Source organism: Gymnoscopelus microlampas (genome assembly GCF_963454915.1).
Source record: "Gymnoscopelus microlampas genome assembly, chromosome: 4".
NCBI classification, from domain to species: domain Eukaryota; kingdom Metazoa; phylum Chordata; class Actinopteri; order Myctophiformes; family Myctophidae; genus Gymnoscopelus; species Gymnoscopelus microlampas.
This window is the reverse complement of record NC_139941.1, coordinates 6,922,518-6,938,754: the sequence shown is the minus strand read 5'-3', so window position 1 is coordinate 6,938,754 and position 16,237 is coordinate 6,922,518. Positions and strand designations below refer to the sequence as shown.

At 40.5% G+C, this 16,237-nt stretch overlaps 1 protein-coding gene and 1 long non-coding RNA gene across 3 annotated transcripts in view; one reads left to right on the top strand and one right to left on the bottom strand.

Moving 5' to 3' along the window:
- Positions 1–16,237, top strand: part of LOC311044580 — a 132,188-nt gene that overhangs the window by 3,035 nt on the left and 112,916 nt on the right. The window contains exon 3 of one of the 2 annotated variants that reach the window (XR_014600708.1): positions 5,477–5,676. This is a non-coding gene — a long non-coding RNA (uncharacterized lncRNA). Of the gene's footprint in view, positions 1–5,476; positions 6,616–16,237 lie in introns of those variants that run through there. The other variant, XR_014600709.1, reaches the window with a different exon arrangement.
- srp19 (signal recognition particle 19) lies at positions 10,876–15,902 on the bottom strand. Its single transcript, XM_084056270.1, has 5 exons — positions 15,757–15,902; positions 14,293–14,368; positions 13,996–14,067; positions 13,636–13,744; positions 10,876–12,576 (listed from the first exon to the last, which is right to left on the bottom strand). Exons 1-5 carry the CDS (start codon positions 15,792–15,794, stop codon positions 12,449–12,451), a joined length of 423 nt encoding a protein of 140 aa, XP_083912396.1. The 5' UTR covers positions 15,795–15,902; the 3' UTR covers positions 10,876–12,448.

The window sequence follows — 16,237 nt, the reverse complement described above, 5'->3', positions numbered from 1 at the left end:
GGACTGACAGCCACACTGTTATCAAATCAGCAGACTGAGAGATTTGAATCGCATTTCAAACCACCCAGGAATGTTTTTTCCAAATCTGACAAGCAGAAAATCAGTTTCCATATCTCTTTTTGCTGCTCAGACTTCATAGAACCAATCTAGTTCTTAAGTTCTTAGTCCTAGCAGAACAATCTGATTTGGTCTCCCAGTGTGAACATACTAGCCTGTAGCTTAAATCTGAACATTGGTTTACTTACCTCACTGATTGGATTCACTTACTGCCCTCCAGTGGTAAACAGTAGAAACTGCACCTTGTGTTAAACCCAGTACATCACTGAACCAGGGCTCTATACTCCGTCCCATACTTATTTCCCTCCACACAAAATGTCTTCGCCGAAAATAGCCGATCAACAAGCTCGATGCAGCACGTTGTGGGCTTGTAGATCTGATATTTCCGTTGAATGTTCACCTATTATGCCCAGAACAGGGACACCAGGGTGTGGCTAAAAATCACACGTTATTGGCAGGGTTTATCAATGTGTTATTCTGAAGCCTAATTTATACTCTGTGGCATTATACGGAGTGTCCGCCCTGAGACAGGGAGGTCAGGGTTCAATCCCCTGGCCGGGTCATTACCAAAGACTCCTCCCTGCTTGGCACATCAAGGGTTGGATTGGGGGTCCCTGCGACATACTAGTGTCATATCCAGGGGGTTTACTTGTGCATGAAGCCGCCTCTTGCTATAGAAACAGGAGTCAGGCTCCTGGCCCTATATGGGCCGCATAGCTCAGGAACTGTTGCTTTCCAAGGCTACTATGACGGTGTAGCTTGCTAATCTAACACAGTGGTTCTCAACCTGTGGGTCAGAACCCCCATGGGGGTCTCCACATGATTTTTGGGGGGTCCCCAGATGACAGTAAAGTGACAATTTAAGGACCTTTAAGACCTTTTTATTGAGCTTGTAGATCTGCTATTTTCACAATATTCATCTGTGGAACAACTACAAGTCAACAAGTCAAACTAAATGTAATGCCTCAACTCTTACAATTCCAAGTGCTTGTCAGGGTGGGAGGGTCCCCCGTTCAAATGTGATTCTTTTGCGGGGTCATGGCCTGAAAAGACTGAGAAACACTGAAAAACCTCAGTGTTTATTTAACTCAAGTTACAGACCCGGGTGGTCCCTAGAGCCGACGTTGAGGAACAGTGTACTAGAAACTAGACCATCTAATCCTGCACTTGAACCTTTTCCCTTAAGACAACATGACCTTCAGTATGATGTACCGTATTTCAGTGTCATGTACTGTACCATACTGTACATGACCATGAACGCAACCATGTTAAACTGAGAACAGAACACGCACGCACACACGTTTGTATTACTACACTTGTGAGGACATAAACATAAACATTTCGGTGCGTACAAACAACTAAATATAAAATAGGGGAAAGCCCTAAACCTAAAATCTAAATCTCTCGTCTTAAAGGGATAGTTCACCCTCAAAATGACTTTTTCGAATAGTCACCCCATGGAGACTTGATTTTTGTGTTGTTTTTTGTCGCATTCCTAAGCCAATAATGTGATGACCAGCGGACCGGTAGGCAGTCGTTCCGGTAGGAGACGCAAAGGAGACACTTTGTGTTCAAATTATTGGCTTAGGAATGTGACAAAAACAAAAAAAATCCATGAATTAAAGTCTCCATGGGGTGACTAATCAATAGAAAAAGTCATTTTGGGGGTGAACTATCCCTTTAACACATCTTAAGACCCTATAACCCCAGCCTGAATCTTTTCCTAATTGTACGCCTAATTGGGTTTGTACGCCAAGGGTTCAAGGTTCAAGGTTAGCTTTATTGTCCCTTGCGGGAAATTGGTTTGCAGCCAGATCATTGTAAAAAAAAAAGGCCCAAATCCTTTTTTAAGCATAAAACAGCCATATCTCTCATGAGGACCAGGAAAACGGTCTGCTTCTCAAATTCCACTACACTTGTGGGGATGTTTGGCCTATCAAGTATAGTAATTGAAGTACGCACACACACACACACACACACACACACACACACACACACACACACACACACACACACACACACACACACACACACACACACACACACACACACACACACACAACACACACAGAGAGAGAAAGGTCATGACCGGATTCGAACCGGCGGCATGCGTTGTCACCCGTTGATCCATGAGTGTGAATTAACAAGTGTAAGGCATGAGCCAATAGACACGTCTAAAAACAGACGTGCTTATAGCATACAGCATGTACCATCATCACTGAGGCCAGATCAGGACACTCACACACACGCACGCACACACACACACACACACACACACACACACACACACACGCGCGCGCGTGGGCGGTTGTGGCTCAGGATGTAGAGTGGCCCCTTGGGAAACAGAAGGTTCTCGGTTCCATCCCCAGCTCCCCCTGCGGGTTCCAGTCGAAGTGTCCTTGAGCAAGACACATCCCAGAAGTGACGCAAGGAAATGCAGAACTGAACTCTTGCGTTCCATGATGATGATGATGATGATGATGAAGCTGGATAGTAACCCAAGGTTTATTAAATTGTTGCTGTCACTTTTCAGGAAATGAAAAAAAAAAAAAACCTGCAATGGATCCAATGTATTGCCCTTGTAAATACTTTTCAGTGGTTCAATATGTATAAATACAGACACACTTCACCACTTTCAATTTCAACTATCAATTATTTTTTAGAGATGATCCTATCGATTACTTTTGTGTCTTTGAAATTATTCTTTTCCAATCAATGTAACCCTTACTTGAAAGAATTGTAATACATTGTTTTTATAATCCTACAAATTGATTATTATTAGTCTGATAAACCCCTTAAGCCGTATGTTATATTTCGTCATTCAACAGTACATACAACTTGTTGCATTGCAACGAGTTGTAAGCTTGTCGATCCGCCATTTTTAGTGAAAGCTTTCCCCACAAGAAAACAGAAAAGACATGAGGCACTCCGGTCAACCATATAGGGCTTAAGTGTATAATCAGGTCAGGTGGGTGAACGGGCCAGAGGCCAGTATGCTGCAGATATGTGTTAATTGGTGACCTATTGAATTGTGCGATGCCAGTCACAGCACAGAGCTGACAGGATGCCAGGATGTAGTAGGTCACCTAAAAAGATCTGGCTCTTCTTGTGACTGTCAGGTTACACATACTGATGGTTATTAAGATTGACAGCGTGCGTGTGTGTGTGTGTGTGTGTGTGCGTGTGCGTGTGCGTGTGCGTGTGCGTGTGCGTGTGCGTGTGCGTGTGCGTGTGTGTGTGTGTGTGTGTGTGTGTGCGCGCGCGCACACACGTGCTGTGGTGCGGTGTGTGCGAGTTCCAAACATGCAAACAAAACCCGCTTTAATTACTTCAGTCTATATTATATATATATATAATATAGACTTTTTTTATTATAGTATAATAAAAGAATAGCAAAAAAGGCTGATCTACAAGCTCACACGTTTCGAGCTTGTATATCGGCTATTTTAGCTATTTTAGAATTTCACTTCAGAAAATGTAACATGTGACATTCTATGTGTCATAGAATGGTCGCTGTACGGCATTCATTTACGGAAAAAAGTTAAAATACGGAGATAATAAGTGTCTGCCCGACAGTATATGCAATGTGTCCCTCTGGAGTGAGTGTGTAAATATAGTGGCCCTCTCCATCATCAAAGTTGCCCACCCCTGCTATAGCTGGAATGGGGGGGGGGGGGGGGGGGGGGGGCAAGGGGACTTTTGGGAGGTTTACCTCATCTGCTGAGTCTGTTGGAATAGTAAAAGAGCGTCCTCTGGCACCTCAGCATTTGATAGGTCACTCACTCCTTGATCCTTCCTCCCTGCTTCATGGCCCTGGATGTGTGCCCTGCTTAAACAGGTGTTTACACCCCTAATCCCACCTAAGTCCCTGTATCTTGTACCCTGGACATATACTGTTGCAAACATGAACCTGAACGAAGTACTCAACCCCCAGTAGTAGTACTTGAGTCAAAGTATAGATTACTCCCGGTCATATATTACTCCATGACAGTGACAATTGCTCTGTCAAATGTGTACTGGAGTACTTGCAGTCTGTGAGTCTGTCCAATAAAAAACAATTTATAAAAACCAACAGAAAGACGTGAACACTTTCACTTTCACTTAAACATTGTTCAATGTGCATCAGTGATAGAATGCACATGACATTGGATGAAAGGGTGTTTGTTTTTACATAACTGGTACACACATACACAGCATTGATGCTTGCTTCTAGCAGGGAAACAATGTGTGTGTGTGTGTGTGTGTGTGTGTGTGTGTGTGTGTGTGTGTGTGTGTGTGTGTTTTGTGTGCTTGTTATAAGGTCATGAGGATTATCAACTGCGTGAACAAATGTAATAATCCAGGAACAACAGGAAGGGACAGACAGACATTCAGACACGCATGCACACTGGCAGCTGACACCAGCACTGCCACCAGCATTCCCACTGCATGCATGCATGCACGCACGCGGACACACGCACACACACACAAGCTTGTAGATCTGCTATTTTAACAATTGTTTTAACATGAAAATAATGTCAATACAGCCAATGTATTGACATTAAAAAGAAAATGTACTTCGTAATTTGTACTTTTGAATACATGAGTATTTACTTATAGATCGTGTCAACCATGTTCCAAAGACACAGTCTGGATAAATTAGTAGCCTAGTGTTTCACTGTCAATTGATGCTTCATATCCATATGAGTAAAATCGCGGGGCTGATTTGTTTATCTATCATATAAAAACACAGTTTTTATATGATGCGATCTAAGATGGTACCTATGGTATTTTAAATTGAAAAAAATAACTGTGACCCAGGGAGACAGCGGCAGTGATACCAGTGTTGATTTTGACAGCAGATTATTATTTCGTTTTAGTCAGTCTTTTGAATTAAATTCAATTTAGTTTTAGTCATATTTTAGTCATCTGAAATGTTTTAGTTTTTGTCTAGTTTTAGTCGACTAAATATCATAAGATTATAGTCAACTAAATCTACAGTTGATTTAGTCGACAAATTTGTTTTTTGCCGGGCGTTAGTGGCGTTGTAATGGCTGTAATGGCTGCGTCGTAATGGCAGATTTTTTGGTTGCATGCTGAAAATAGCCGATCTACAAGATCACAACGCGTCGCAGCGCGACGCGTTGTGAGCTTGTAGATCGGCTATTTTCAGAGCGCAACACCCGAGCGCAACCAAACATAAAATGACTCGTCTTTTAGTTCTACTGGATCTCTTCTCCACTAGTCCCTCACTAACATTTTAGTTTTTATTTGTTGACAAAATTGTCAATATACTTACTTAGTCTTAATTTTTGTCATCGTAGCTTAGTTTTTATTTCGTTTTCATATAGTTTTCGTCAGTGAAAAAGGGTAGCCGACGAACATTTTTCGTCATAGTTTTAGTCGACGAAATCAACACTGCACTTTACACTGTCCTCAGGTTGAGAGACGAATGGACCGTCCGGCTGGAGAATCGAACCAAGCACCTGAAGAACCTCAACCTCAACCTCAAGACCAAACCGGCCGTCCAGACATGAGCCCACCATCCCAGAGTGAACATCCTTCAACATCTGAGATCATCATTCATCCTCCTAGAACAAGTCTGCTCATTTCTTTGTGTCATCACTTCCAGTTTCACTTGTTCATCCTGTTTCCTGTGTGAGTTCTCTCTCCTGTTTGGTTAAAATTGGTATCCTGACCTGAAAATGCATTTTCTGTTTACTAAAGAGCTGGAGAGACAGAGACCCGTTACTGAATAAACACTCTAGCAATTATTCAGAATATAGAGCTATTTAACACTTATTATACAGGATAAACAAGTGAAATTGGATGTGATGACGCAAAGAAAGAGCAGACTATTGGAATTGGAACAGTATAAGTTGAAGATTGATAACTGGCTCTCTCCTGGTTGGATGAAATTGGAAACCCTCCAGAAAATGTTTGTATCTGTTTATTAGGGTAGATGGGGAGACCCCTGTTACTGAACAAATACTTTATATAAAAGTGATTACTATCAGAATATATAACTTTAACTAGATATATATTACTTACAGCACCTTTAAAACTTAAGGATTTTACACTGTGATTGCATTCTGTCTGTGTGTCTGTGTCCGTGTGTACGGTTTCTAGAAAGTGAACTTCTGTTTCACGTGTTGTAAGTTAAAACAGCTGACATTGGCGTTTGACATTTAACTGCTAATGCAATGAGGGGTTAACACAGTGGTTCTCAAAGTGGGGGTCTATGTACGGGTTCTTTGGGGGGCTCCAGTGGGTCCCCAGCTAAATCATTTATAGTGTGGAACCAAATGGACCCTTACAAGTCTGTAACTCTTGTTTTGCTTTGTTGTCGGCCGCTACCCGCCTTGTCTCGCCTGTCCTGTTATTGGCAAAAGATGCTGCCTATCATGTGTTGATTATGTTCACCTGTGTCTAGTTAGTCTTTGTCTATTTATACCCTCTGTGTGTTGGTGTTTCATTGCCAGTTTGTAGACGAGGTTACTGTGTGTTCCTGCTTTTCTTGCTGCCTGCTTCACTGCATATTGTTTGTGTTATTCTGTTTAATAAATACAATTAGTTGGACTTGTTCAGCCTGCCTGCATGGTTCTGCATTCATTTGGGTCCTCTCCTGACACCCTACACCTCAGAGAGTGTACAATTGGAACCAAATGGAACCCTAAGAGTCAGAGTGGGCCTAATGCATACCAAACTGAGGGTCCTTGAAATTAAAAGGTTTAAGAACCACTTGGTTGTTAAATCAGATTGGTTTATGTCACTGTGTCAAATGTAACAATAACAAAAAGATCCATCTTGTGACAACCCTATATTGTTTGTCTTCAACAGGGGGTCTGGGATCCCTAGGCGGTCCTCAGAGTTACAACAGGGGGGGCTACACATTGAGAAGAATCCAAAATATCAGCAAATATAATGTGCAAATTTATGAAACTGGAAGCACTGGCGCAAACTCGCAAATGTGTCTTCTACACATACCAGTCCCGCTCCTGAGATGCAGCGGACCAGCCTGAATTTGGCTTGAGGCGCGGTGTGGAACCCCTTTGTTCTTGAATTTATGAAACTATCAGAGCTGAAGCATCACTTGGAGGTAAACCCATAGTCACTTAAAGATAGGGTAAGTGATTTACTTTGGTTAAAAAACTAAGTGTTAAATAGCTCTATATTCTGATAGTACTCATTGCTATAGAGTGTTTGTTCAGTAAAAGGAGTCTCCATGTCTCTCCACCTCTTTATTAAACAGAAAATGCATTTTCAGTGCTCTCTCCTGATTGGCTTAAATGTTGTCACCTACCTGAAAATGTACTGTTTACTAAAGAGCTGGAGAGACCCCTGTGACCGAACACACGCTCTGTAGCAATGATTACTACAATGATTACTACTACAGAATATAGTACTTTAACCTTTTTAACACAAAACAAAAAAATACCCAAAAATATCACTTACCCTACCTTTAAAATAAAAACGTGTGGAATACTTCCATAGTCTCAAAACACTCAATAGTCAACAGACATTGTTGAGAAAATCAGGTATATGGTGAGCTAGCTTTGAAAGCCTCTAATGAAGGAAAAAAGGTTTCTTTAACATTTGTTTTAACAAGATACCAAATGCAATGGGGGGTCTCTGCATTGTCTATCTGTTAGCTACGGGGACATTGGCCTGTAAAAAACAAGAAGACCATACCCTACAGCCTACAACATACTTTGTTGAGTCCCAGGGTCTATCCTGGGTCCGCTCCAGCCCCCTTTTCCCCCTCTACACACCAAATCTCTTTGGCAAAAAATAGCCAAACTACAAGCTCACAACGCGTTACGCTAAGCTGTGTGTGGTCAATAAAGCTGCTATCTAGAAATGTCAAACTTGTTGGTTATCCCTAGAATGGGAATGTCAGTCTGTCCGTCCTGAACGAGATAGCTTGATAACGACCGCGAGGCTTCTGTGTTTTGGGACGTGATGACAGCCGACTCTAAAAACTACTTGGGAATGTCAGCTGTCCGTCTGCCGGCGTCCCTGTGGAGAGGACATGTGTCCACATCCCCCAGAGGTATCACCGCGCGCGCACACACGCACACAAACGTTTTTAGGTTAAATTATGAAATTGAATTAAACACCCAAGTTAATTTTACCTTACACTCGTGCTTGATTTTCAGTGTCACTTTCTTCAGAAAAGAGTAGAATTTGACTGTAAAAGCAACATTGTCAATTGGGTTGTGTCAATAAGGTGTAACCAGTATTTTTCATAACAATATGATAATATCAGTGGTGGAAAAAGTACTCACATTTTGTACTTAAGTGAAAGTATCAATACTGCAATGTAGAAATACTCTGTTACAAGTACAAGTCTGGAATTCTAAATTTACTTGAGTAAAAGTACAAAAGTATTGGTATCAAAATATACTTAAAGTAACAAAAGTAGAAAGTACTCATTATGCAGAATGTCCCATTTCACAAGTTTTCAAATGTATAAAATGTATAAAAATCCTTTGAAATTCTCTTAGCTAAGGGGACATTGACAAGCTCACAATGCTCACAATGTGTCGCGATGTGACACATTGTGAGCTTGTAGATCGGCTATTTTCAAATGGCCGAAATGTATATAGGACTGAAGTGGCTAATGTATGTTTTGTAATAATAATACAAATCTACAAAGTAACTAGTAACTAAAGTTTCCAGATAATTGCAGTGGAGTAAAAGTACAATATTTGCCTCTGAGATGTAGTGGAGTAGAAGTAAAAGCACTGAAAATTGTAAATACAAAAATTGTACTTAAGAACAGTGCTTGAGTACATGTACTGTAGTTACTTTACACCACTGGATAATATACAGGAAAACTGGAGTAATGAAACTTGGAATAAAGCATAATCCTCTATTGCCATGTAATAGAATATGTTTTTTATTTATTTATTTTATTACTACAATTTTTACTTTCCTCGGAGAACAAAACCAAGATGTTCTCTCCTTTGATGTCTATGTCTGCCAGGACCTTCTCCTCTCAGTGAACAGCATGTCAAACGCATCTGCCAGGACCTTGTCCTCTCACTAACAGTGTGTGTGTGTGTGTGTGTGTGTGTTAATGGCAGTGACGTATTGGTTACTTGTGAGTTTATTTATAACTGTGTATGTTTTTTTTTTCCCCTCCCAACATACTAGGAACACACAAATGAACTGACATGTGGTGTGGTGTTACTTATCTGGTTCTCTGTGCAAATTGCTGTTGGAGTGAATCACTGGCAGCTGTGACTTATAATCGGTGATTCATGTTATTTTAAGAATACACATACAGTATGGTATTATATTTAGATATGATTTCATTGTGAACTTTGCATTTCCGGTTAAATAGCGGGTCATATAAAATGTTTATACGTACACCTTTTTTCCATTTAATGGTAAAAGGTGGATTTAGCAGCTTTATCCAAAGTGCTTTAAAATGTGCATTGCATTCACACATTGACGACAGAGGAAACCATGCAAGGCTCCAACCTGCTCATCAGGAACAAGTTAGTGGCGTCTTCCTCAAGGACACTTTGACACTAACGCACAGGGAGCCAGGTATCGAACCAGGAACCTTCCTATTCTCAAGTGGCCGCTCTCCCTCCTGAGCCACTGCCGCCCCTATGAGGATGTTGTTTATTTTTATTTTGGTGAAAATCTTTTGAAATCCATTTTCTGTCAAATATAGGACACGTAAATAGAAACAATTGGATATTTACTCACAACCCATACATTTTTTTGAAGGATGTCGAGTTGTACTAATGGGATTGTATGTCATTAGGATTACCTACTAAAGCCCCATTTCATACTTACATTTTTGAGGGACTCCAGGTTGAAAGTGTTAATAGCATTTGAGTGCTGATCTCATCTGACTGACTAGATTGACATCAGGGTTATACTCAACTAAAACTAAAATTGTGAAACCATTTTAGTTAACTAAAAGTAAAGGGCAAGTAGTACAATATTTCCCTCCGAGATGTAGTAGAGCATAGTGAGTATAAAGTATTGAAAAAAAAACACATGAACACTGACAGCTGGTCTGAAGCAGTGCTTACCAACCATTATCCTTTATACATCGATCATGCACACACATGCACACAAACATGCATGCATGCACGCACACACATTTTTTTTCATGCATGTTAGCCACTTGAACACATTGGTGCTTAATAATGGATACTGTAGTGTTTAGACTATCAGAACATGTCAAACAAAACAGCAGCGCCAACACTGCAGATGTGATAGAATCACTTGACACCAGCGATTCAAACATTTTCATGTCAAGGACCCCCAAAATTATTTTGTACTACTAAGCCCCAGAACCCGTTTGAAAGGATTTTGTGCCAGGGACCCCTATAAGAGAATATCTCTACTGAATTCTACAACTGTCTTCACTGTTGGTGGGGAGAGAGAAACCTATATCTGTCATTCTTGTACATTCTCTCGTTGGATTATCTTCTAGCTGGTGTAATTATAGTGAAATTAACCACTTTCAATCTGATATCCCCATTTTGTGCATGTCATAGGCAAATATATAAAAAAAATGACATGTAAGCTTTTTAAACATTTTTTGTAATAATGCTTAAGTGCTTAAACTATTCCTACATTTTTATGGGGACCCCCATGGACATACTGGGGGTCCGACTTTGAGAAACACTGCTTTATATCAGTATAAAAAGTCTCTCTCAGGCAGTCTCTGTCAAAAATCAGGCATGCAAACAGCCCCGAGGCGAAAAAGGTGACAACATGTTGTTTTCTTTCGGGTCAGGTGTCACACAATTGCCCTATTTGGGTTCAAAAAGGTGACTGTAGCTGAAAAGTGACACTTTTGCATGTCTGAAAAATGAAAAAAAAGATGTTTATTAACAGATTCCCAACACTACATATGTTTCAACATATTTCACACTGCTGTCCATTCTGCAGTCTATCCCCGTCTCGTCTCATCATTAATGTTGTTTACAAATGTATGTGTATACCGACTCGCTGCTCGTGTTCATCACAAATGCTTTTTCCAAAACCCTCTCTTGTACAACCAACCAATGAGTCAGATCACAGGCCCTAATGTTTTACCAAATTAGAAGATGAGTTCTAGGCAGCCTTCCTGGTTCTGTGCTTCTGAATGAGTCTCAACATTAAGGATCATGGGATATCTTTCCATTCAAGTAAAACGGAACATAAAAAATGTCGAACTGAGAGTTGTGTGATGTTCATAGCTGATGTTTCCAGGAACACATTAAATCCGGGAACGGCGATTTCTTTGGCTATTCAAAAATAGCAGATCTACAAGCTCATAGCGCGGCACCGAGTGCCGCGCTATGAGCTTGTGCAAATCATTGAATATAGCCTATATATTCTAACATTTTAACTCAAATCTTTGCTTCTGGGGGGTCCCTGGAACAACATATTTTGAGATTGGGGTCCTCAGCCAAATACATATAATTTTGGGGGTCATGAAAACAGTTTGGGCACCACTGATTTTATAGTCAAAAAACTGTTAGGATTTAGAAGAGATTTGTAGAATCCCCAGAAGCAAAAATCTGTTTAAAAAGTTTATATATTCAAGATTTGCACAAACTTTCACAATTTCTTTAAAAAATAGCAGATCTACAAGCTCATAGCGCGACACGCGGTGCCGCACTATGAGCTTGTATATCTGCTATTTTTGAATATCCCAAATAAATCTAAGAATGACACAGATTCTTTCCCGGTCTAAATGGGTTAACAAATTAACGATAAAGGGGCCATGTCCACAGAAAGCTTTTTTTTTCAGCTGCCAGTGTCTGTCAGCCATGCATATGTCTATGGTAAAGACACGCTGGAGCACTCCTCTTCCCGAGCATCGTGTCTCTGCCCTCTCAGTTTTCAGCGTTTCTTTGGTGGACCACTCCGGGCGCTTCAAAGAACGCAACAAATTGTTCAACGTTTTGGTTAGCCATTTTATAGCTAGTTGAGAATAAAATGAATAGACTTAACTTGAAACATTGACTTTTAAGATTATAATATAAACTGTTGAGGAAACAATGAAAATTGCTACCGCTTATGAAAATGAAAATACGTACACGGTTTTCAATAATGACATAAATAGGAAGTAATTGGTGTAAAGAGTTGCTCATCAGTGTCACATTTGACCCTCCTGGCTTTGTCTGACATTTACCAGCTGACTTTGAATCGTTACCACAACATAAGAAGTCCATGTTTACCGTTATTTCAGCTATGTGTACTAATAACGCGGATGACACATGTCGTTCGAGCAACGGTTGATACGTTTGAATGTAGCGGGCGTCAAGAAACGCTCCGTGCACTTAGTAAGGAGCGCTCTGGAAATGGTATCAAGTCCTCCTCAAAAAAAAAAAAACGACAACAAAAACCCCTTTCCGTGGACACGGCCCCTAAAGATGTTAAAAATGAGTTTCTACTTCTTCTTCTTCTTGCTTTTCTTGCCCTCGCCCTGCTGGGAGCTGCTCTCTCCTCCGCCGGTCTTCTGGGTTCGGGTCTTCAGCTTGGGGATCATCTCCGCTACGTAGATCATGATGTCGTTACCTGAGGTCACAACAACACAACACGCAGAGCCTGGTTAGTTCACCGGATCCAACATTGAGGAACCATAATTGGTTCCATCACATTTGGAACCGTTTCCTGTTAGAGCTGGTAACGTCTGCTATGCAAGGGATAATGCATGGGGAGGTGGTCATTATTGAAATTTGAAGCCCGACAGGGTGACTAACCACCCTGATGGGCTTTAAATTTCAATAATGATCACCTCCCCATGCATTATCCCGCTTATTACACGGCTACTTAATAAATAAATGTACCCAAAAGTAACAACAAATCGAAGTATTTCCTTGCTTACAGCAATGAAAGTATTCCATAAGTATTGGGCTAGGCGGACAAGTTCGCCTCGGAAAACAAATTACAGTATTCCACAAGGTAACCGGAAAACTCGCCGCAAAACACACTCGCCCCCCATTCTATATATCGCCGATTTGCCTGTAATACTGACGGATTTGCCCCAGGGCGACTGTGTTTTGGGGCGAGCGTTTTGGTATTCCCCCGTTGTTGTGCCACGATAAACAAGGAAGTGCAGTGGATCAAATAGAATCACTTTTTGGTTATTGCATCGTCTATTTCTCACTTCAAATGTTTTCAAAAACATTCTTGAGAGCAACGTTTAGTTGTAAATTGGTTGTTTGTTTACATGGTTGTCATGTTGGATAAAGCATAAAACCAAGCAACGCAGGTTGGCACAAGCAGGTGCTCTGAGTCTCTGATTACACAGCGGTCCATTATAGAGCTCATCGGTCATTATCAATCAGAATCGAGCATTCAACCAAGCCGTGTAATAAACAATTATAATACCGGTGGTTCTCAAACCTTTATAATTTCAAGAACCAAGGACTATAGTACTAACTCTGGAACCAAATGGAACCAGTAAGGGTCCATTTGGTTCCATTTGTACACTCTCAAGAGTCCATTTGAAAACCCCTATAGGAGTCGTTAAAGGGAACCGTTAAGGAATAGGAATTGATGTAACACTTATTCCAACAAAAATAATATCACTTGCTGTATCATGTCATGACCGTGACAACCCCAGTGACTTACGAGTTGAGAACTTGTCCAGACAGAGGCTGCCATCTTCCTGCTTCAGTTGAACTCTGACCCTGCCCTTAAACTGAACATCTCTGTTCCACTCCCGAGGATGCATCTTGTTCTGAACATAACACACACACACACACACACACACACACACACACACACACACACACACAGAGTTCGTTAACAATGTATTGTAGTACACAGTCTATGTTGTAATGTTTTGTAGTGCAACGAATACATCTAATAGACAGACAGTATACATTGTAGAGCATGTTGTTTTGTAGTGCAACGAGTACATGTAAATAGACAGCATACATTGTAGAGCATGTTGTTTTGTAGTGCACCATGTGTTTTATAGAGCCGTACCTCTACATAGACGTTCAGGCCTGCAGCAGTCAGTACATCTCTGATCTCCGCGCATGATGGATTCTCCACCGCCTGAGTGAACACACAAACATCCCGATCCCAATGTTAATGAAGGTCTTATCTTATCTATGCACTTTATTTAAGACGTGACAACATCACTCCTCCAACATGGTGGCATGTCCTCAGTAACAATTTGCAACCATAAGATTGCATGATGCAATTAACTATTTTCCTGATGCAGAGTTGGCAGAAACAAATAAGTACATAAACAAGTAAATAATACAAATTTAAAAGCACCTTCTCTGTGGCAATCCTACGACCTTCTGCTAGCTTCTTCTTGCTGTTGATGTACACCGGATAGATGCAGACAAACCTACACAAAGAAATAGTATGACTAGACACTAGACAGTCAGTCTGACAGATTCAGAAGGTAGATAACTTGTATCCTGGACATATCCTCATTGCCTGCTCTGCAAAAAATAATTTCTACTGAGAAAAATTTAAATGAGCTGAAATAATCAACCTGACCAACAACAAAAAAAGGAGGAACAGGATCCTTTACGTGAATCAAACACATTCACGTAAAGGACAAATAAATAAATGAACATTGCTTACTACACTGCCGTTTTAAGTCTTGTCATGATTGTAATCAAGAAGTAAGGATGCTTTAAACAAGCTGTATTTCCAACTTCACGACTTCACAACATGATTCCAAAGTTGTATGTTTAAACTCTCCGGACACTTAATTGATCTAAATATCGATACGATGTTGTTATTTTGATTTTTTATTAAGGATCCCCATTAGCTGGTGCCATAGCAACCAGCTAGTCTTCCTGGGGTCCACATAAAAACAAACCAATACAATTACAAATACTAAATTATTAAATGTCAGTACTCAACGCACAAAAAACTGTAAACTAACAAATAAAAATAGCTGAAATTACAACAAAAAAAGAATACAGCTAAACAAAGACAAAAATACTTTCCAGTGTTAAATAACATTTTAGATTATTTCTAAAAGTGAATTTACCAAACACAATATCTATAAATAAAATATCTCTTTAAAGCATTTATCTTTGGAGCAGGTAATACAAGCTGCCCATTACTGGAACCTCTGTTATGATCATGCACAGCATTACTATAAACCATTGGTTCTCAAAGTGTAGTCCGGGGACCCCCAGGGGTACTTAAGGGGGTTCCAGGGGGTCCCCAGCTAAATGATGGATAGGAACCAAATGGACCCTTATGGGTCTGCAAAATTGAGATAGATTTTACAATATAAATTGGGGTCCCAGGGATATAAATGCCATTAAATGGGGGTCTATAGCCCTAAAATACATGTCAAACTGGGGGTCCTTGAAATTAAAATGGTTGAAAATCACTGCTAAAGAGCCGTAAAAATCTTCTCTTATGGGGGTCCCTGGCTTATCTTTTCAAATGGGGGTCCGCGGGCTAATAAGTGTCAATTTGGAGGTCCTTGACATGAAAAAGTTTGAGAAACCACTGCTATAAACAATCTGTTTATGTATAAAAACAGGAGTGTTACTGCTCATGACTGAGTTGACCAGTACAAAGGTGTTAAAAGACAACGTATTCTCTATTATATATAGTTATATATACATAATATCGCTAGTTATCGCGTGAGTCAGAAAACCAAGTAAAACAGGACAGGAGTGATGACGAGTATGTTAGCTTAGCCACGTTAACGCTAGCAGGTCGTATTATTCGTATTATTATTATTATGAATACAAAAGGACGTACCTCTCCTTATCGGCGTGGTTTGTGGTTAAATGAGCCATTATTAGATGGTCTGTGTGCTGCACAATGCTTCTTCTTTACGGTGTTTTACTGTATGAATCAAACAGACATATGGCTCAGCAGCAGGCGGCCATACTGTTTGTTGTTGATAACTTCTTCTTCCTCCTCCTCGGTGTTGCCAGGTTGTGTGTGAGAGAAACAAGCAACCCAGGTCTAGGAAAACAAGCCTAAAAGAAGCAACTTGTACATGCACATGCACTTTAAACATACGCATGCATTGGCTTTATGAAAGTAGCCGATCTGCAAGCGTTGTGAGCTTCAAGATCTGCTTTGTTCAAAAACTCTTGCAATAAAATGTGGAATATCTGGAACGTTTTTGAAACATTCTAACACAAATGCTCCCTGGCACAAAACATTGTCATGGAATTATTTGAGAACCCCTGGTTCAAGTGCGCGTTAGAAACAACCCCCCCCCCCCAAAAAA

Coding starts and splice junctions, on each gene's coding strand:
- srp19 (XM_084056270.1), bottom strand. CDS start 15,794: ATGGCTCATTTAACCACAAACCACGCCGATAAGGAGAG. Junction 13,745..13,995: donor GCCTGAACGTCTATGTAGAG/GTACGGCTCTAT, acceptor TGTTATGTTCAG/AACAAGATGCATCCTCGGGA. Junction 12,577..13,635: donor TCTGGACAAGTTCTCAACTC/GTAAGTCACTGG, acceptor TTGTGACCTCAG/GTAACGACATCATGATCTAC.